Genomic DNA, 21724 nt, shown 5'->3' with positions numbered 1-21724 from the left:
TGCTCCGCAGCGGGAGAGGCCAGAACAGTGAGAGGGCCCCGTACCGAAAAAAAAAAAAAAAAAAAATGAAGCAATGTGGGACTTCCCTGGTGGTCCAGTGGTTAAGACTCCACCCTTCCACTGCAGGGGGCACGGGTTCAATCGCTGGTCAGGGAACTAAGATCCCACATGCTACATGGCATGGCCAAAAACAAAAGAAGCAATGTGTGTTAAGAGATCAGCATGAGGGTCTGTTAGTTATCAGCTGCAAATGATAAACTTCAGAAAGATGAAGGGGAGACCATCGTGTAACTCAAAGTAAACTTGAGAAGAACAGCACGCTGCTTGATTGTATTTAAATTTTTTCAAACCCATGTCATTTGATCTTTAGACAGGTATTTTATTATGCAATTTGGTTTTGCCACAATTTAACCAATTAGGAATTAGGAGGGTCAGTGTTAATATTAAGATTAGAGAATGACACTATTCCCCCAAGGTAGGTGGGAAAGCAGAGTCTTTAGATTCTGAAACACAGGGCCCTGGACAGATGTCCAGCTAGGGTGCTACGGTCAAGGATGCTTGGGCAGAAGATCCCATTTTGTATAATTCTGACTTTTGGAAACTTGTTAATGTTTCACATAATCAAAAAATAAATGCACAAAATCAGTAAAGATAGGGGGAACCTGAAAATGGAATACAAACAGAAACCAGTGAACCAACTGTACTTCGAATGATTTACAACATCACACGGGGTGGGTGGGAGATTAACTCCAACTAACATTTAAACACCGTGTTTGCGGACTTTCCTAGCGCAGTGGATAAGACTCCACACTCCCAATGCAGGGGACCCAGGTTTGACCCCAGGTCAGGGAACTAGATCCCACATGCACGCCGCAACTAAGAGTTCTCATGCCACAACTAAGGAGCCCGCCTGCTGCAACTAAGGAGCCTGTGTGCCGCAACTAAGATCCAGCACAACGAAATAAATAAATATTTAAAAATAAATAAACACCGTGTTTAGATTTATACCCTCAGGCCAAAGACAAGAAGAACTCTAAACAAATATTGAATTCTAGTTAAAAGGGTTTATTTCCTCAAAGGTATAGGTTAGTAATTCTGACTACTTTCTATGTATCCTAGGGCTGAAGAAATAACTAAATATGTTGTGAATAATTGGAGCCAGGTTTCTTACTGTTGAAGAAGGGGATAAGAAATATGAAAAGGGGGAAGAAACAGAATGAGCTTTTTGATGATGGACTGGAATTAAGGACTAATGGTTGTAAACTTATTTACCTGTAGATAGACAGATATAGTTGTGTGTGCATGTATGTACACACATATATTTTCTTGGTCTGTCCATTGAGAAGGCCTAGAAAGACAGATACTTCAGTAGGAGTAAATACACCTAGAACCCAGATCTTAGTTTCTAAATACCGTTTTGCACAAAAAGGAACCAGGAATCCTTGGAGAAATGACTTATTCCATCTCAGGGAAAATACAACATGAGATTGAAACATCTTTTTGGTCATAAAGGAAGGAAGTGGTCAAGGAATGATAGGGACATGTCAAAAGGACACAGGAGGAGTTCTATTTCCATGAATGGTGGAGACACTTAAATGGACCAACCCTCCCAAGGTAACAATTGTACACTCTGGACAAAATATATGAAACAGTTACCTGAAGTGGCTGGAGACTGACCATAAACAGGCAGACAGTGGAGGGGAGTTAAAACTTGAAGGAAAGGACCAGCAATAGTTGAGTTGTATGTTTTTACTCTTTTTTGGTGCCATGCAGGGTGAAGGAAACTCACACAGAAATCTATGGTCTTACTGATTAAAGAATCAAAGAACAGAGTTCAAGGTGACAATAGCAAATGGAAAGTGAAGTGGGAAATTCCAGAGAGAGCCACATGGGGGAATCCCAAATTCTACCTATAAACTCTCTCCAAAGCTAATCCTTGAACTTCACAAGGGTGGTACAGACTCCAAGCAGACCAGCTAAGATAAAAGAGCTGAAAATTATTTCCACTGCAGCCCACCAGAGGAAAGACAGAGTTTGGATTTTGAGCCCAGCCAAGTTAACTGCATGCTAAAATTTTAAAAAATAACAATACTCTTTAGAGAAATATAAAAGAATCAGAGTCTTAACATCATTCAAAATGTCTAGAATACAATCTCAAATTACTAGACATACATAGAAATAGGAAAATGTAACCTATATTTAAGAGAAAGGGCAATCATCAAGGGAGATCAACCCCAAGATGACCTAGACATTGGAATTAGCAGATAAGGATTTTAAAACAGCTCTTACAAACATGCTCAAAAATATAAGGAAAATATAAATTAATAAAAAGAGCCTAGTGGTGATTTTAGAACTAAATAAAATACATAAAATCTGTGATTGAAAAGAAATTATTGGATGGTCTTAACATTTTTATTGGCTGGTGTTTGGAGAAGAAAGATTAAAGAGCCAGTGAACTGGAAGATAGATTGATAGATATCTGAAGAAAAGAGAAAAGAGACTGAAAAGGTCAACAGATCCTCAGAGATCTGTGGAACAATATAGAAACTTCTAAAGCACATGCAGTTAGAAATCCCAGGAGGAGAGGACAATGAGAATGGGACAGAAAGAAATCTTTGAAGAAGTAAATATGAAAAACTTCTAAATGTGTTAAGAGATATACATATGCATTTTTAAAATATCCTTCAAGAATCAGGGCAAAATAGAACATTTTCAAATAAATGAAAACTAAGGGAGTTCATTGTTGTAAGCCAGACTTACAAGAAATGCGAAAGGTGATCCTTTTTTTTTTTTTAATTTTTATTGGAGTATAGCTGCTTTACAATGTTGTGTTAGTTTCTATAAAGGTGATTCTTTATACTGAAGAGAAATGATACCAGAAACTGTAAGTAGAATGTGAAAGAACATACAGAAACATAGTTGAAAGAGCAACAGATAAATTAACACTGCGTTCTAAAATTTTTTAAAAATCAGCCAAAAGAAGGCAAAAAAAGGGTAACAGAGGAACAAAAAAATATATGGGAAAGTAGAAAACAAAACAGCAAAATAGTAGACGCAAATCTAATCATATCAATAATTACATTAAAGATAAATCAAGTAAATACCATAATTAAAAGGCAGAGAGGGCTTCCCTGGTGGCTCAGTGGTTGAGAGTCCGCCTGCTGATGCAGGGGACACGGGTTCGTGCCCCGGTCTGGGAAGATCCCACATGCCGCGGAGCGGCTGGGCCCGTGAGCCATGGCCGCTGAGCCTGCACGTCCGGAGCCTGTGCTCCGCAACGGGAGAGACCACGACATTGAGAGGCCCGCGTACCGCAAAAAAAAAAAAAAAAAAAAAAAAAAAGGCAGAGATTGTCAGACTGGAAATAAAAGCAAAATCCAACTGCATGTGGGCTACAAGAAATGTACCTCAAATATAGGAAATATATATTTGAAAGAAAAAGCATGGAAAAATATATACAGTACACATTCCAATAAAAAACAAAAGTGGGAACGTTAATATCAGACAAAACAGACTTCAAGACAAAGAACTGTGTGAGAGAGAAACAGTCCACTTCACAATGATAAACAGGTCAATTCATCAAGAATGCATAATAATCATATTTGCTTATGCACCTAATACTAGTACATCAACATACATGAAGCAAAAATAGACTGAAAGCAAGAAATAGAGAAATCCACATAGCTGGAGAGTTTAACACACTTCTCTCATTAATTGATACAATAACCAGACAAAAAAAATCAGTAAAGATATATATCAGAGCAATACAACCAAGGACCTTGACTTAACATTTATAGAACGTGACACCCAACAACAGCAGAATACCAATTCTTTTTAAGTGCATAAGGTATGTTCACAAGATAGATAGAGACTGGCCCATAAAACAAGTCACAACAAATTTTAAAAGACTTATCCTACAGAAGAGATCCTCTGATCACAATGAAATTAAATATTAAAAAACTGTCTAGAAAAATCTCAAATATTTGGATATTAAGCAACATACTTCAAATACATGGGTCAAAGAAGAAATCACAAGTTTGAAAATATTTCAAAATAAATGATAATGAAAACACATGACAAAAATTTGTGGGATGCAGCTAAAGGAACTTAAGAGGAAAATGTATGGTTTTATATGCTTATATTAGAAAAGAAAAAAGGTCTAAAAATCAATGGCTTGAGGATCTGCCATAAATAAACTGTAAAAAAAGAGCAAAAGGGTCTTCCCTGGTGCCGCAGTGGTTAAGAATCCGCCTGCCAATGCAGGGGACACGGGTTCGAGCCCTGGTCTGGGAAGATCCCACATGCCGCAGAGCAACTAAGCACATGCGCCACAACTACTGAGCCTACGCTCTCTAGGGCCTGCGAGCCACAACTACTGAAGCCCGCGTACTCTACAGCCCATTCTCTGCAACAAGAGAAGCCAGCGCAATGAGAAGCACTCTCACCGCAACAGAGTAGCCCCCACTCGCCGCAACTAGAGAAAGCCCACGTGCAGCAATGAAGACCCAACACAGCCAAAAATAAATAAATTTATTAAAAAAAGAAGAGTAAAGTAAACCCAAATTAAGTGTAAGAAAGGAAATAATAGAGATAATGGCTGAGATCAATGGAACTGAAAAGAGACAAGAGAGAAAATTAACAGATCCAAAATTTGGTTCTTTGAAAGGATTAACAAAATTGATGAAATCCAAGTTAGACTAATAAGGAAGAGAGAGAAGAAACACAAGTAACAACTATTAGTGATGAAAGCAAGGGTATCACTATAGATCCTGCATACATGAAAAGGATTATAATACATATAATGAACAACTATGCCAATAAATTAGACTACTTAGTGGAGATGGACAAATTCCTTGAAAAATATAACTTACGCAAACTGACACATGATGAAATAGAAAATCTGAATAGCTTTATATATCTATTCATTTTCAAAACAAAAATTTCCACAAAGTCCAGATGGCTTCTCTCCTAGAGTCCATCAGACAATTACGGGAGCATTCACACTAATCTTATACAAACTCTTTCAGAAAATAGAAGGGAAGAAAGTACTTCTCAACTTGTTTTATGAAGTTAGCATACAAAGGGGAAAAATGCTTAACAGTGAAGAAACTTTGCAGACATTACCTTAATCAAGTGATCAAAACTGATGTCACCAGTAGCACTGGGACAAACTGACATCAGGTGGTATTCTGCCAACGAGGCTTTTTTGAAAATAGTCATGAGGAAGCATCTAACAAAGCCCAAATGAGGGATATTCTACAAACTTTGAAATATAATCATGAAAGAGAAAGAAATACAGAGGAACTGATCCAGAATAAAAGAGACCAAAGAAACAATACGACTAAATGTAATGCACAATTCAGGATTTTCTTTTACTATAAGGGACATTAATGGGATAACTGGTGGAATCTGAATAAGGTTTGTAGATAACAGCCTTATATAAATGTTAATTTTCTGATTTTGAGAACTGTACTGTGGAATGTAGGAGAATGTCTATTTTTAGGAAATAAACATTGAACTATTTAGGGGTGAAGAACTATCATGTCTGCAGCTTAGTACAATACAGTTCAAGAATAAAAAATTTTAGGGACTTCCCTGGCGGTCCAGTGGTTAAGACTCTGTGCTTCCATTGCAGGGGGCGCAGGTTCGATCCCTGGTGGGGGAACTAAGATACTGCATGCCGCATGGCTTGGCCAAAAAAAAACTTACATGCAAATAATAATGTCTTATACACACACACATACACACACACACACACACACACACACACACACACACATAGAGGGAGACAGAAAAACAAAGAGAGAGAATAAAAATGATAAAGCAATTGTGATAAATGTCAATAATTGGTGAACCTAGGTAAAGAGCCTATGGGATTCCTTGTAATATTCTTGCCACTTTTCTGTAAGTCTGAAATCATGTCAAAATAAAAAGTATTAAATGTAGCCACTCTGAAAAACAATATGGAAATTCCTCAAAACGTTAAAACTTGAACTACCATATGATCCAGCAAATCCACTCCTGGGTATTTATCTGAAGAAAATGAAAACAGTAATTAGAAAAGATATATGCACCCTTACATTCATTGCAGCATTATTTACGATAGCCAAGATATGGAAGCAACCTAACTGTCCATTGACAGATGAATGGATAAAGAAGATGTAGTGTGTGTGTGTGTGTGTGTGTGTGTGTGTGTGTGTGTCTATATATATATATATAAAATGGAATACTACTCAGCCATAAGAAGAATGAAATCTTGCCATTTCCGACAACATGGATGGTCCTAGAGGGTATTATGCTAAGTGAAATAAGTCAGACAGAGAAGGACAAAAACCGTATGATTTCACTTATATGTTGAATCTTAAAAAAAGAAACAAATAAGCCAGCAAACATAAAATGGAAACTGAGTCACAGATTCAGAGAACAAACAGGTGGTTCCCAGAGGGGAGGTGGGGGGGGAGGAAGAGAGAAATAGGTGAGAGAGATTAAGAGGCACAAACTTCCAGCTGCGAGATAAATGAGTCACGGGTCTAAAATGTACAATGTGGGGAACAGAGTCGATAACTGTGCAATATCTCGAGATAAATGAGTCATGGGTCTAAAATGCACAATGTCGGGAACAGAGTCAATAACTGTGCAATATCTTTGTATGGTGACATATCATAATTAGACTTATCGTGATCATTTGAAACACAGAAATATTGAGTCACTATGTTGTGTAACAGGAATTAACACAGTGTTGTACTTCAATTATACTTCAAAATTATACTTCAAAAACAAACTCATAGAAAAAGAGATGACTCTTCAATAAATGGTGCTGGAAAAACTGGGCAGCTACATGTAGAAGAAAGAAATTAGAACATTCTCTAACACCATATACAAAAATAAACTCAAAATGGATTAAAGACCTAAATGTAAGACCAGAAACCATAAAACCCCTAGAGGAAAACATAAGCAGAACACTCTTTGACATAAATCGTATCAATAGCAATATTTCTTTGGATCCGTCTCCTAAAGCAAAGGAAATAAAAGCAAAAATAAACAAATGGGACCTAATTAAACTTAAAAGCTTTTGCACAGCAAATGAAACCATCGACAAAACAAAAAGACAACCTACTGAATGGGAGAAAATGTTTGCAAATGATACGACTGATAAGGGGTTAATATCCAAAACATATAAATAGCTCATATAACTCAATATCAAAAAAAAAACCCCCAAAACCCACGAACAACCCGGGTAAAAAATGGACAGACATTTTTCCAAAGAGGACATGCAGATGGCCAATAGGCACATGAAAAAGATGCTCAACGTCATTAACCATCAGGGAAATGCAAATTAAAACCACAATGGATATCACCTCGCATCTGTCAGAATGGCTATCACCAAAAAGAACAAATAACAAATGTTGATGAGGACAAGGAGAAAAGGGAACCCTCATACATTGTTGGTGGGAATGTAAATTGGTGCAGCCACTATGGAAAACAGTATGAAGGTTTCTCAAAAAACTAAAAATAGAAGGACAATATGACCCAGCAATTCCACTCCTGGGTATATATCCAAAAAAATGAAAACACTAATTCGAAAAGATACATGCACCTCAATGATCATAGCAACGCTATTTACAATGGCCACGATATGGAAGCAATTCATCCATCAACAGATGAATGAATAAAGAAGATGTGGTATATATATACAGTGGAACACTACCCAGCCATAAAAATGTAGTGAAATTTTGCGATTTCCAGCAACATGGATGGACTTGGAGCGTATTATGCTAAGTGAAGTAAGTCAGACAGAGAAAGACAAATACTGTATGATGCCACCTCTACGTGGAATCTAAAAATTAAACAAACTAGTGAATATAACAAAAAAGAAACAGACTCACAGATATAGAGAACAAACTGGTGGTTACCAGTGGGGAGAAGGGGGGGGCGACGGGCAAGAATGGGGTAGGGGATTAAGAGGTATAAACCATTATGCATAAAATTAAAAAGCTACAAGAATATATTGTACAACACAGGGAATACAGCCAATATTTTATAATAACTTTAAATGGAGTATAACCTTTAAAAATTGTGAATCACTGTATTGTACACCTGTAACTTATATAAAATTGTACATCAACTCGAGTTCAATTTTTTTAAAAAAGATCAATTTGTAATTACCAGAGGTGGGGGATGGGCAGGGATTGGATGAAGGCAATCAAAATGTACAAACTTCTTGGTGGGAATGTAAGTCGGTGCAGCTGCTGTGGAATACAGTATGGAGGTTCCTCAAAAAACTAAAAATAGAATTACCATATGATCCAGCAATTCCACTGCCGGGCATATAGCTGGACATAACTCTAATTCAAAAAGATACATGCAGCCCTATGTCCACAGCAGCACTATTCACAATAGCCAAGACATGGAAACAACCTAAACGTCCATCGACAGATGAATGGGTAAAGAAGATGTGGTACATATATACAGTGGAATACTACTCAGCCATAAAAAAGAACAAAATAATGCCATTTTCAGCAACATGGATGCAACTAGAGATTATCATGCTAACTGAAGTAAGTCAGAAAGAGAAAGACAAATACCATATGATATTACTTATATGTGGAATCTAAAAGATGACACAAATGAACCTATCTTTGAAACAGAATCATGGATATAGAGAACAGATTGGTGGTTGCCAAGGGGGAGGGGGTTGAAAGAGGGATGGAGTGGGAGGTTGGGGTTAGCAGATGCTTTTATATACAGAATGGATAAACAACAAGGTCCTACTGTATAGCACAGAGAACTATATTCAATATCCTATGACAAACCATAATGGAAAAGAATATTTAAAAAAAGAATGTGTATATACGTATAACTGAATCACTTTGCGGTACATCAGTAATTATCACAACATTGTAAATCAAGTATACTTCAAAAAAAAATTTTTTTAAAAGGTACAAACTTCCAGTTATAAGATAAATAAGTACTAGGAATACAATGTACAACATGATAAATATAATTAACACTGCTCTGTTATATATGAGAGTTGTTAAGAGAATAAATCCTAAGAGTTCTTACCATAAGAAAAAAGTTTCTTTCTATTTCTTTAATTTTGTGTCTATGTGAGATGATGGATGTTCACTAAACTTATTGTGATAATCATTTCCTGATGTATGTAAGTCAAATCATTATGCGGTACACAAACTTATACAGTGCTCCTTGTCAATTACATCTCAATACAACTGGAAGAGAAAAAAGTGTTAGAAAAAATTTGTTTGGGGAACACTGCACCCAACTCTCCTACCTGGATATTTCCAACGTCCATTAGCATGTTAAGGCTCTGACAAGTCCTGCACAAGGAAGCCTGTTTGGTATTTAGAGAGCAGAAGATTCACTTTGTCCAGGTAGGTATGTTCTAAAAGCTCCCCAGGTGATTCTTTTTTTTTTTTTTTTTTTGCGGTACGCGGGCCTCTCACTGTTGTGGCCTCTCCCGTTGCGGAGCACAGGCTCCGGATGCACAGGCTCAGCGGCCATGGCTCACGGGCCCAGCCGCTCTGCGGCATGTGGGATCTTCCCGGACCGGGACACGAACCCGTGTCCCCTGCACCGGCAGGCGGACTCTCAACCACTGTGCCACCAGGGAAGCCCTCCCCAGGTGGTTCTAACATGCAGCTTGGGTTGGGAAGGTCCAGGGTACACCGTTCTTTCTCTGATTGGCTTCTGTGGGCCTGAGGGGTCCTACAGAGTGTGCATTCTCAACAGGGGCAACGGGTATTAATTTCTGACAGAGGGGTTTCGCCAGTGTGTCACACACTGGAACAGAGCATCAGTGGACTTGAAAATGTATAGGATTTCATCTACGCTGTGGACCCGCAGAAAGTGTCTGCCAGATCCCCACTGTCCCTGCCCCGTGGCGTTCCCCAGGCTCTCACCTTCTGTGAGTGTCTCCTTCTGCTTCAGCACACCTGTGAGGGTCAGAAGACGGGGCACGGCTGCCCAGGTGTGCTGGGCTTGGCTCTGCAGGGTCAGGACCTGGCCTCCCCTCTGCTCTTCAGATGCCTTGAGAAAAAGCTGCACTGTGTTCTGGTCTAGCAGTGCCTTGGAAAACAGCCAAATCCTAGGAAGGAAAGCGATGGGGGCATGGAAAACGTTGGCATCTATCCCTGCAGGCAAATGGTATTTTTCCTCTTCAAATAAGCAGGCCAGCCCATAAGAGGTGCATTCCTGAACCCCACTGTCCAGACCCATCAAGGGACTGCCTTACTGGCCCTCAGCCCACAGGGATACAGGGTAATAGGGGGTTAAGATCATGGGCCTTGAGGTCAGTCAAACATGAATTCGAATCCCAGGGCTACTGCTCACTCACTGTGTGGCCTTGCACAAGGACATGACCTCCCTGAACCTCAGTCTCGTCTTCTGTAAAGTGGAGGCAAAAATGGAACAACTGATGTTGATGAGCTGACATTGCTAATGAGTTATCGATGTATATTGTTAGGGTGAGGGACAAGGGAAAAAACAGCCCCAGGAAGCCTGCTGTTAAACTTCCTGGAGCACTGGAGCAGGGGACATGGTCCCTATCATCCCTGTGGTATGTTATTGACAGGATACCATAAGAGATACTTCCCTCAAGTACCAAGACCAGGAACAAGGTCAGCCATGCTTTCCTTGGTGAACATTCACACAGGTATGTGAGGGGGCGTGTGTTTTCCCATAAGGAAGGGCACTGTTTGCAAATAATGCCATTGGTTGGTTTCCCTTTTTTGCACTGGCTACTAGGAAGCCCAGAGACAAATCTTCAGCTCCACTCTAGAAAACGGCATTTGTTTACCAATGCCACTTTGAGCACCTTCCCATTTTTCCTTCCCTTCACCCTAATTTCCTTATGTATTTTTTTTAAACCCAGAACAAGAGTTGGCAAGCTATGCGCCTGTGGGCCAAAACCAGCCCACCCCCTGTTTAGTAAATAAAGTTTTATTGGAACTCGGCCACACCCATTCATTTACATGAGTACTTGCAACAGAGACCACATGGCCCACAGGTCCAAAAGTATTTACCATCTGGCCCTTTCCTGAAAGTTTGCTAATTCTTGACCGAGAACAATATATATTTTCATATCTGCCTCAAACCCTTTTTAGATTGGGAATAAGGATGTGCAGATGGATGAATAGGCAGGTGGACAGACAGGCGTAGATGGTAATTCCAGGGACAGGGTTATCTAGGACCATGTCCAAAGCCTTAAAGCAGCTCTATGGCAGCTGGAAGCGAACGTTCTCGCTGGCCAGAAGCTGGTTTGGAATTCACACGTGCTGTCAAATTAATTCTAGGACAACACTAAGAAGCAGGTTGAGAAACTGAGGCACAGAAGGGCACAGTGTCTCACCCAAGGTTCCCGAGGCAGCAATGGCAGAGCTGGGATTTGAACCCAGGCTGGCTCCCTATCCCAGGCCATATCATAGTGAACATGTCATTATGTGAAAATATAGTCAGAGATGACAAACTGGAGGGAAATACACCAACATATTCCCCATGACTGCCTCTAGTGATTTTTGGTTTACTCCTTATTCATTATTATAATCTTTCAAGTCATCTAAAATGAATGCTGTTGTAACTAAAAAAGAAAACAGATCAAAGTGGAAAATTGAATGCCTCCTCCCTTCCATTCCCTCAAAGCCTTAAAAATCAAGAATGGCACAAACGGGGGTCATTCAGGCATGGTTCCAGAGGAACCTCTGGATGATGATTTTCCATCTCCCAGGACGCCAGGCCTTTGACCTCGGAGGCCCCCTCACCCCTCACAGGCCACTTGGGGATGGGTACCTCTCTGGGGTGACCTTGCCGGACAGCTGCAGCTGAACAGCTCTGGGGGCTCTGAGGACCTCCTGGCGGAGAAGGACGTTCATGCCCCAGCCCCGGCTGCTCCTCCAGGTATCCTGGCTGGCAGTGGCCTCCAGCAGAACGAGCACCTCACCAGACACGTGCACAGACAGGGAGCCGTTGAGGTTGCGCTCTTTGTAGCGCCCAGCAGCTGCCTGCACCTGCAGGGAGGCAGGAGAGAGCTCAGAAGTGGAGGGGGGACAGGAAGGGTCTGTGGGAGCTGGGAATGCAGAAGGCCCCTTCTTCCAGGAAGTCTTCCTGAGCCACTCCAGCTCTGAGCATCATCAAATGCAGCAGACTGCAAACACTCAGGAAGAGAAATGAGACAGAGAGAAGAATGGGGGACAGCCTTCCCTGACCCCAGTTCCTGGCCCAGGAACAGAGTCTCATCTTGTCCTTTCCACCACATATCAAGTGGGATTACTTTCTTACAAATGGGGGAACTGCAGCTCAGAGAGGGTCACATATTCAACCTGGGCCTGCCTCGCTCTAAAACTCATGCTTGTGCCTGAAAGGGGGCTGCTGGAGAAAGCAGAGGACCCCTGTGCAGCTCAGTTACAGAAAAGGATGCTCCTAACAGTGTGCCCTGGGGCCCAGAGGACCCCTAGAAGCTCTGGAGGTCAAAGGGCAGGGTGCCCAGTGCATCAGGAGAGGGCCACACCTGGGGTCAGGCTTGACCAGGGCAATGGTCGGGGGGCGGGCAGGAGTGGGGGTGGGAGCAGCGAGGCCCACTCCTCCACCAGCTCTGCAGGACCTGAAGCCCCTTTCCTGATCTGGGCCTCAGTTTCCCTATCTACGGGGTAGAAACTGGCCTAGCCCGGTCTGCACATTACAATCACATGGGAAGCTTTTATAAGTGAGCCTGGTCCCTCCATATTTGAATTGATAAACTGTAGATCCATGCGATGCAATATTATTCAGTGATAAAAAGAAATGAGTTATCAAGCCATGAAAAGACATGAAGGAAATGTAACTGCATATTCTAAACGAAAGAAGCCTATCTTTTATTTCAAGGCTACATACTGAATGAGTCCAACTGTATGACGTTCAGGGAAAAGGTAAAACCAAAAAGACAGAAAATGGCTCAGTGGCAGCCAGAGGTTAAGAGAGAGGGAGGGAGGAATCGGTGGATTGAGAAGGACTTTTAGGGCAGTGAAACTACTCTGTATGATACAGTAAACGCTGATATACGACGTTATGCATTTGGCAAAACCCACAGAACGTACGACACGAAGAGCGAACCCTAAATGTGAACTATAGACTTTAGTTAGTAATAAATTAACACTGGTCCATCAATTTTAACAAAGGTACCACACTAATGCAAGATGTTAATAAGACGGGAAACTGTATTGTGGGGAAAGGAGGTATATGGGAACTCTCCGTACTTTCTGCTCAATTTTTCTGTCGACGTAAAACTGCTCTAAAAAATGAAGTTTATTAATTTTTTTAAAAGTGTGTCTGTGACCCCCTGACTAATCAACTCAGCATCTCCAGGCTGGGGTCCAGGTAGGTATGTTCTAAAAGCTCCCCAGGTGATTCTTTTTTTTTTTTTTTTTTTGCGGTACGCGGGCCTCTCACTGTTGTGGCCTCTCCCGTTGCGGAGCACAGGCTCCGGATGCACAGGCTCAGCGGCCATGGCTCACGGGCCCAGCCGCTCTGCGGCATGTGGGATCTTCCCGGACCGGGACACGAACCCGTGTCCCCTGCACCGGCAGGCGGACTCTCAACCACTGTGCCACCAGGGAAGCCCTCCCCAGGTGGTTCTAACATGCAGCTTGGGTTGGGAAGGTCCAGGGTACACCGTTCTTTCTCTGATTGGCTTCTGTGGGCCTGAGGGGTCCTACAGAGTGTGCATTCTCAACAGGGGCAATATTGTCCTAAATGCATAATTGGTTCTTAGCAGGTAGGTTAAGAAAAACAACAACGTCTTATATAAGGCATAGGTATACATCAGCACATAACAGAAATACAGGACATCTGTGGACTTAAGTTTTCATAAAAGGGATGGTTAGAGGAAAAAAATATCTAAAAAGTCTCCTTGGGCAGGGAGGCAATAATGAAAATTAGGTTGTGAAACACCAGTGGAAAGATACCCTGGAGGGATTTCAAGAGGGAGGATGGGGTTGAGAAGGCCAGGCTCCTGCCCCCATCCCCAGCCCCCATTCAATCACAGAGATAATGTGAGCAAAGGATTCTGCTGCTTTAAAAAGTAATAATAAAGGACAAACCCGTTAGGTGACCCAGCATCCAAGCTTCCAGCAGGACCCCCCACCCACCACCTGCCTTGAGTGCCAGAGGCTGCATGGGCTCTGCAGCCAGACTGCCTGGGTCCCCACGCAACATCCTGTACTTATGCACTCCATGACCTTGTACAGGTCACGTCACCTCTCTCTGTCTCAGAGTCTCATCTGCAGAATGCCGAGACAGCAGCACCACAAGGCATCCGTGAGATGATCCACATAAAGGGTTTAGAACAGAGCCTGGCACACAGTAAACACTCAACGGACATCAGCTCCCGTTACAACTGATGACAGCGACGGCACGGTTTCAAATCCTAGATGCCAGCTGCCCTCAGATGTGCCATGATTTTATGTATCTCCTTGAAAGTGAAAAGGCTGCTAATGAAACAATGAACCAGCGTGGATTTGAAGACACATTTGATTTCACAGATGCCGACATGTGAGAAAACGTGCCTCTGAGAATGATCAGTTTCCATAATTCAGAGCCCTTCTCAGGCTCCACTCAAGTTTTCAAAACCCACAGGCACAGCAGGCATTTAAAAATTGCTATCGAGGGCTTCCCTGGTGGCGCAGTGGTTGAGAGTCCGCCTGCCGGTGCAGGGGACACGGGTTCGTGCCCCGGTCCGGGAAGATCCCACATGCTGAGGAGAGGCTGGGCCTGTGAGCCATGGCCGCTGAGCCTGCGTGTCCGGAGCCTGTGCTCCGCAACGGGAGAGGCCACAGCAGTGAGAGGCCCACGTACCGCAAAAAAAAAAAAAAAAATTGCTATCGAATTCCAGTCCTCATCCCTGTTGGGATTACCCATCCACACCTCCATCTCCCCAGCCCACGGCCTAATTCCTGCATACACAGCACACACGGCTTCCTTAGGGAAGCAACCGACGTGGGGGGCTTTCTAAGGAGCCAGCCCTGGAAGAGCAGAGCACAACCTTCCCACCTGGTCTCCTTTCTCTGCCCCTTCCTTTCCTTGTAGAGTGAAACCCTTTAGTGTTTCTACCCCACGCTGGGTAAAATACTCTGGGGTTGAAAAAGCCATTCTGAAGGATCATACAGCTTCTCCCAAATCCAGCTACAGGACAGGGTTTGAGGACAATTCTGCTTCTCTCCATTTTCAAGGGTGAAATGTGATCCTTTCACACACACACACACACACACACACACACACACACACTGCCAGGGAACTGAAAACCCTTCTTGCCTGGACAATCACTTCCAAATGATGGGTTTGGAAACCTCCCTGCCATCTGTTCTTGATTCTGGAGGGACTGTCTGGCTAAGCTTAACATCGTGATGTGGCCCTCCCTCTGCTCCCTCCCCAGGGTCTCCATCCTCCTTTCCTTCCACCCCATCTCTCAGCAAGCTGGCTGCTTGAAGACAACACTTGGCAGGTAGTTGAGGTCATCCCAAAGGGACCACCATCCATACCTGTAAGTTTGGAGGAAATGTTGGTCTGTGGGGATGTCTGAGCTGGAGGGAAAACACCAAGTGGGAGTCAGACCCGTTCAGCTGGACTGAGACCTGTTGGGAGGGGGAGTTGGAGAAGCACGGTCAGAGGGAGCAGGAGAATGAGATGCAGAATCCCAGAAGGTGGCTTGCTGGCATGGAGGAGGAACAGGTCATCCCAGAGTCTGCCCCAAACCCGGGCCCCACAGCAGATGCCAGAAGCCACCACCCTCCCTGGATGGTTCTCAGCCTAAATCTCACTGAGGCTGCATTACTCGGAAGCTTGAGAAGTGAGGCCCAAGACACGGGGCTGGGAGGACAGCTCTGGGACCCTGCACCCCCCCCTTCCCCTGCCATGGTGCCTGCTCATGCCTCCCATGTCCACGGCTGCCATTTATTTGACCCTGGCCATGAACTAGGCACTGGGAAGCTGGCTTTACAATTATCGTCTTATTTAATCATCACCCCTGCTCTCATATGCTGGTATTACTATTCCCATTTCACAGCTGGAAAAACTGATGCTCAGAGGGGTTAAGTAATTTACCCAAGGTGACACAGCAAGTCAGCAGTGGAGCTGGGATTTGAACTTGAAAGTTCCTTGGAGATGGGAATAGAAACACAGTCATCTGTGCAGCCCTGGGACATCACACAGAGCCTGGCACACAGCAAAGACAATCTGTATATGGTGAATTAATGAATAGACCTACAGTGGCTGCTATATATTTACCAAAATGTATTTCCTTTCCCTCCAGGACACATGGCTAAAATTACATTTCCCAGCCTCCCTTGCAGCTGGGTGGGGTCATGTGATGAGCTCTGGCCAATGGACTGTGGGCAGGAGTGGCATGGACTACGTATGGGCCTGGCCAATGAAAACCTCCTGCATAATTCTCACCCTCTTTCTCACCATCCACCAGCTGGGCAGAGCCACAAGGTGGAGGGAGCCTGGGTTCCTAGCTGACTGTGGAGCAGAGCCACACTGAACCGTGACGTGACTGGGGAATAAACTTGCACAGTAAAGCAAACTTTTATTACAATAGTGCATCCTGATTCATCACATGCACCCTGCCAAAATAAGGGCTGTGCTGTCAGTTTGCCAGGGCCACCCTGCTACCTCCTGTGCTGTCCCATACAGGACACCTGCTCGCTAACATTAAAGCCCCTCCTCCCTCAGCAAGGAGGCAGAACTCGGTCTTCTGACCTGGGACATGACGTTGTGGTTGATGGCAGCCCGTGCATCCGCACCGCAGTCAAATGCTCCCTGGTGACTCCGCCTGAACACAATGTCCCCAACCAAACTCAGGGCCTGGGGGAACCTCAGCTAGGAAGGAACAGACAGTACCCTTTACTCTCACCAACAGTCAAGTTCTGCCTGGAGGCCACCAACCAGCATTTGCCCGATGTGGGGATGGGTACCTGGGAGGAGTGAGCCACCTCCAGGGCCAGGCTGTGCCAGACTTGCCCACGCCGAGATCGGTCATGGTGCAGACCCTTTAAGTGCAGCAAGACTTTCTGGTTGACTTTCAGAGTGACTTCGACGTCCTTGTTCCTGGCCTGGGTGTACAAGAACCAACGGCCCTGAGAGAGGGGACTTCCCATCGCTGAGTGCCCGCAGAGGCCACCCCTGGAACCCAGTTAAAGTGGTTCCCAAGATTGATGGGTGAAAGCACAGTCTACACTGTCCTGCTCACAGGAGAGAAAGTGCAGGGCAGGTACACATGGAGTCTTTGAACAGGTATGATAAACTCCAGAGCCCACAGGTAGGATGAGTGGGGTGGGCTTGAGGGCCTGTGTCTCATTCACAGGGAGTGTCCTGGTATTAGTCTGTTCTGTTCACTGCTATATTCCTAACACTCAGCACAGGACCTGGCACATAGTAGGTGCTCAATAAATATCTAGAAGAACGCAGAATCACTAGTTGTAGTTGTAGCCTGAAACCCCAAAGCCAAAGCCACGCTAAGTGGAAGAATGTTTAACTCACAGTGTGGCAGGCAGAATAATATTCGCCCTCCCAAAGATATCCATGTCCTCAACCCTGGAACCTGTGAATTTGTAACCTTACAGGGAAAAAGGGACTTTGCGGTTAAGGATCTCGAGATGGGGAGATTATTCTGGATTATCCAGTGGGCTAATCACAAGGTTTTTTTTTTCTTTGTTTGTTTTGGGTGGGTTTTTTTTTGGCCATGCCATGTGGCATGCAGGATCTTAGTTCCCCGACCAGGGATTGCACCCGTGTCCCCTGCAGTGGAAGCATGGAGGCTTAACCACTGGACTACTAGGGAATTCCCATCACAAGGGTTTTTATAAGAGGGAGGCAGGAGGGTCACAGTCAGAGAGAGTGGAAGATGCTACTCTGCTAGCTTTTAGCAAAATGGACCATGAACCAAGAAACATGGGTGGCTTTTAGAAGCTAGAAAAGGAAACAGATTCTCCCCTGGAGCCTCTAGAAAGAATGCAATCCTGGCAACACCTTGATTTTAGCCAAGGGAAACCCATTTTGGATTTCAGATCTCCAGAAATGTAAGATATATTTGTGTTGTTTTAAGCCGCTAAGTTTGTGGTAATTTGTTATAGTAGCAATAGGAAACGCATACACGTAGCTAATCACTTATTCACCCAACAACCATTTAGCTTCTGCGCACGCAACGTACAAGTAGCAGGTTGCCACCTTTTCCCACCTGTGCTGACTGAGAAGTTAAAAATTTCTTGCCACAGAATTTTATCATTGGTGTACATCTTTAAAAGAATACACAGCTTTATTTTAGAGCCTGGAGGGAGGGAGAATAAACAAAGGTCCAAGAGAAGAGAAAAATGTGTGTCATTAAACAAAGACAGGGTTTTTAAAAGAACGGACAGCCAAATTAAACTACATTAAAGGATCCCCATCTACTTGGTTCTAGCCTGTTGTTGGCGGGTGGGTCAGATCTTCCGATTTTTTGAAAATTAGAAGCAGAGATCCGGGTTTTACTCCCAGTCTTCTGATTTTAAATGTTGATAATTTATTATTTTTTAATTTAAATTCTGACCAGGCCAAACAAAACACATCTGCAAGGTTGGATTCGGCCCATGTCACCATTTTGCAATGTCTGGTTTAGAAAACAGTACACATCACTGGGAAACATTTCTGCAGGTGTTCTGGGTGGCCATCCTGCCCGCTGTTTCCCCTCAGGAGCTCCAAGAACTTCAGCTCCTAAACCTGGGGGCTGCTTACAGCCCACTTTAACAAGCGGGGAAGTGAGGTCCCAGAAGCACAGGTCTCCATACTCAACAGCTGGCCCGGTTTCACCCTCAGGCCTTTGGATATCCCACAAGGGAGAAACCACCACTACCTTCCTTGTCCAGGGCCCAGCACACAGTAGGTGCCAATAAATACTTGCTGGAGAATGGAGTCACCTCCCAGATGCTACGCCTAGAGGGGTCAGGAAGGAGACTTGGATGAGGGCCTATGGCCATGTCGTAAGTACTCGAGAGAGATCACTGTGCTACACTTTGATCCTCAGAACCACTGTGTAAGAGGGTTGCTGTCTCCATTGTACAGACGAGGAAACTGAGGTCCAGAGACAGGAGATAATTTGCTAAGGACACAGAGGCAAAATGAGTTTCACTCCTAGGAAGACTAATGTCAAGTAGGTTGGATCAGGCAGAGAAAGTGGAACAGAAAACTCAGGCAGGGGAATGTTTTGTTCATCCAGCTGAGAGAAGATGACAGCTTGAACTGGGGACCGCTGGGGTGAAAAGGTCTCTGGGATCCTCACTTACGATGTGCCGGTTCCACGTAACCATGCACCCCTCCAAGTTCCTGGGGATGGCCTTGCCGTTGTATGGGTGGGTCAGGCCCGCGCAGACCTGGGAGGGACAACCACACACACACACACACACACACAGATGGGTCAGAGGCAGATGGGGCCCTCCCTCCCGCTCTCAGGCCCCTTCCCACTGCACCCTGGAGCCCACTCACGTATGGGTGCCCGGCCTCGTAGCCCAGGACTACGGTCTGCAGGGTCTCCTCCTGGCCATCCAGAACAACCCTTGTCTCCAGGGAGTAACGCTGGTGCTGCCTGTCCGCCGTGAAGGTCTCCTGCAGGAGGATGCTTTGCGGGATGGGCAGAGTCCACGGGTGCCTGGCGTGGAGAGGGGGAAACAGGCTGAAGTCATTAACAGGCTGGCAGGGTCAGGGGACAACTGTGGCCCAGGGGCTCAGACTGGGCCTGCCACTGTCTTGCAGAGTTAAGACTTTGTCACAGACAGGAGAAGAACATCAGGACACACATCAGCCCTGTGCGTTACATTTGCCAATCAACACCCATTCACCATCCCGCTGTGCCCTCTCGACAACCCAGTGAGCTGGACACAGCTGGGGTCACCACTTGGCAGCAGAGACCCAGGGCCAGGCAGCACATGGGGTCTGGGGTCACACAGACTGGGGCTGGAATCCAGGCTCAGCCTTTCACTAGCTCTGTGACCTTGGGCAGCAAAGGACTTGATTGACTTCTCTGTACCTCAGTCTTCCCATCTGTCAAGTGGGGGCTAAAATAATAATACCCAACTCACACAGCAGTGGAGTTATTAGGGATAATGTATGTGCCACGAATGCAAACACCCTAGGGGCAAGGATTTCTGTCCTTTTTATTCTCTGCTGTTCTCCACAGGCCCAGAAAAGTGCTTGGCACATACTAGGTGCTCAATAAATATAAATGAAATAAAGAAATGAATGAGACCTCTGCAAATGACAGTGGCTGTTACTTTTGGGTTATTGCTGTTGTTTTGACAGTAGATGGCGAAGGTCCCTCAGCTGGTCAGCGCACAGCCTGGACTTCAGGCTGTTGACTCCAACCCTGCGCTGTTCGCCCCCCACAAAGAACAAGCTTTTTAACCCCTGTGCCTCCAAGAACTGAAATGGCTCCCCAGAGCAGCTTTCAGGCTGGGGTGACGAGACTGATTTCTGTGCCCACCATAGCACACTAATGGAAGGGGGTGAGGGACATGGGGGCTTTCGGGCGGGGGGCAACTCGTCTCTGAGCTCTGGGTTCTGTCTGGGCCCCTCTGGCAGCACTGCACACCCTGCTCCCTGGTGATCCTCCATGCTGGAGAAGGGGAGACCCAGGCCGGCACCGCACCTCAGGGGAATCGGCCTGGGGGAAGGGGCCAAACATACCTAAGGAAGAAAGTCCCCTGCTTCTGGTACAACCTCCTGTCTTGCATCAGCTCCTCCAGTTCGCCCTCCAGCTGCAGGCCCTGACGCTGGCCCCCGGCACTGGCCCCCAGAGCCGTCAGCAACAGGTGGCTCTTCCATGGCTGCAACGAGGACCAGGCGGATGCAGAGGGATGCCCGCAGGGTCCAAGCTGCTAAACATCTTGCGCTGGGGGTCACCAGGGGCAGCTCCCACTGCCCGCTCATCACCCTGGGGATGACCACCCGAGAAGGGCTGCTGCCTCCACCTCATCGGACCACAAGGTGGCACAGGGACACTGCCATGGCCAGACCTCCCCAGGTGCCCAGCAGGAACGAAGGACTTGGGCTTCCAGCTCCAGGTGGCTGACCTTTGCTCTGAGGTCTGTGCTAATATGGCTGGGGCCCATTTTACAGATAAAGAAACTGAGGCTCAGGGAGGCCCAAGGTCATAGGCCAAGCTAGTAGCCCTTTCCCATCCCAGGTGATGGATCTGGGGTCTCTGGATGGCAGAGCCTCCAGCACGGGCCGCTGGACCCCTTACCTGCTCTGTATGCCTGTAGGCCACCGTTAAATTCAACTCCTGCTGGGGGCCCTTCAACCAGCCGTGAAGGATCTTACGGTCCTGGCTGTTCTCGGCATGGATCTCACCCTGCACTGCTGCACTCCAGGCTGATTCTACTTTACTCCAGCTGCGAAAGAGGCTCTGTGCCACGGCTGTCACTGTGGAAACCTGCAGTGAGGGTGAAGAGGCTGACCAGTGCCTTTGCACACCCTGTTTCCTCCTCCTGGGATGCCCTTTCTCCCCAGTCCCACTTGGTGAACTCCCACTCATCCTTCAAAACCCCTCCAATGCCATCTCTGCGAGGCCTTTCCCGATGGGTCCAAGCAGAATTGGTTGTTCCGTACAGGGTCATGAGGAAAGAGGAAAAACTGCTCTCTCTCTCTCAACCCCGAACAGAGAGTGAATCTGAGTTATCAGAGAAGACCATCCCTTCCCCTCTCTTCCCTT

General features: G+C 45.2%; 1 protein-coding gene across 1 annotated transcript in view; it reads right to left on the bottom strand.

The window, feature by feature from the left end:
* The window catches only part of LOC101325118 (uncharacterized), a 288914-nt gene that overhangs the window by 49213 nt on the left and 217977 nt on the right, over positions 1 to 21724 (bottom strand). The window contains exons 33-41 of the mRNA XM_073793232.1: positions 21257 to 21445; positions 20698 to 20837; positions 19501 to 19663; positions 19302 to 19388; positions 16959 to 17096; positions 16744 to 16863; positions 15525 to 15617; positions 11803 to 12020; positions 9918 to 10102 (exon numbers count right to left, since the gene is read on the bottom strand). Coding sequence (XP_073649333.1) covers positions 9918 to 10102; positions 11803 to 12020; positions 15525 to 15617; positions 16744 to 16863; positions 16959 to 17096; positions 19302 to 19388; positions 19501 to 19663; positions 20698 to 20837; positions 21257 to 21445 — 1333 coding nt within the window. The remainder of the gene's footprint in view (positions 1 to 9917; positions 10103 to 11802; positions 12021 to 15524; positions 15618 to 16743; positions 16864 to 16958; positions 17097 to 19301; positions 19389 to 19500; positions 19664 to 20697; positions 20838 to 21256; positions 21446 to 21724) is intronic.

Source organism: Tursiops truncatus, chromosome 15 (genome assembly GCF_011762595.2).
Source record: "Tursiops truncatus isolate mTurTru1 chromosome 15, mTurTru1.mat.Y, whole genome shotgun sequence".
In the NCBI taxonomy this organism is placed as follows: Eukaryota; Metazoa; Chordata; class Mammalia; order Artiodactyla; family Delphinidae; genus Tursiops; species Tursiops truncatus.
This window is presented reverse-complemented; position numbering and strand designations above follow the sequence as displayed.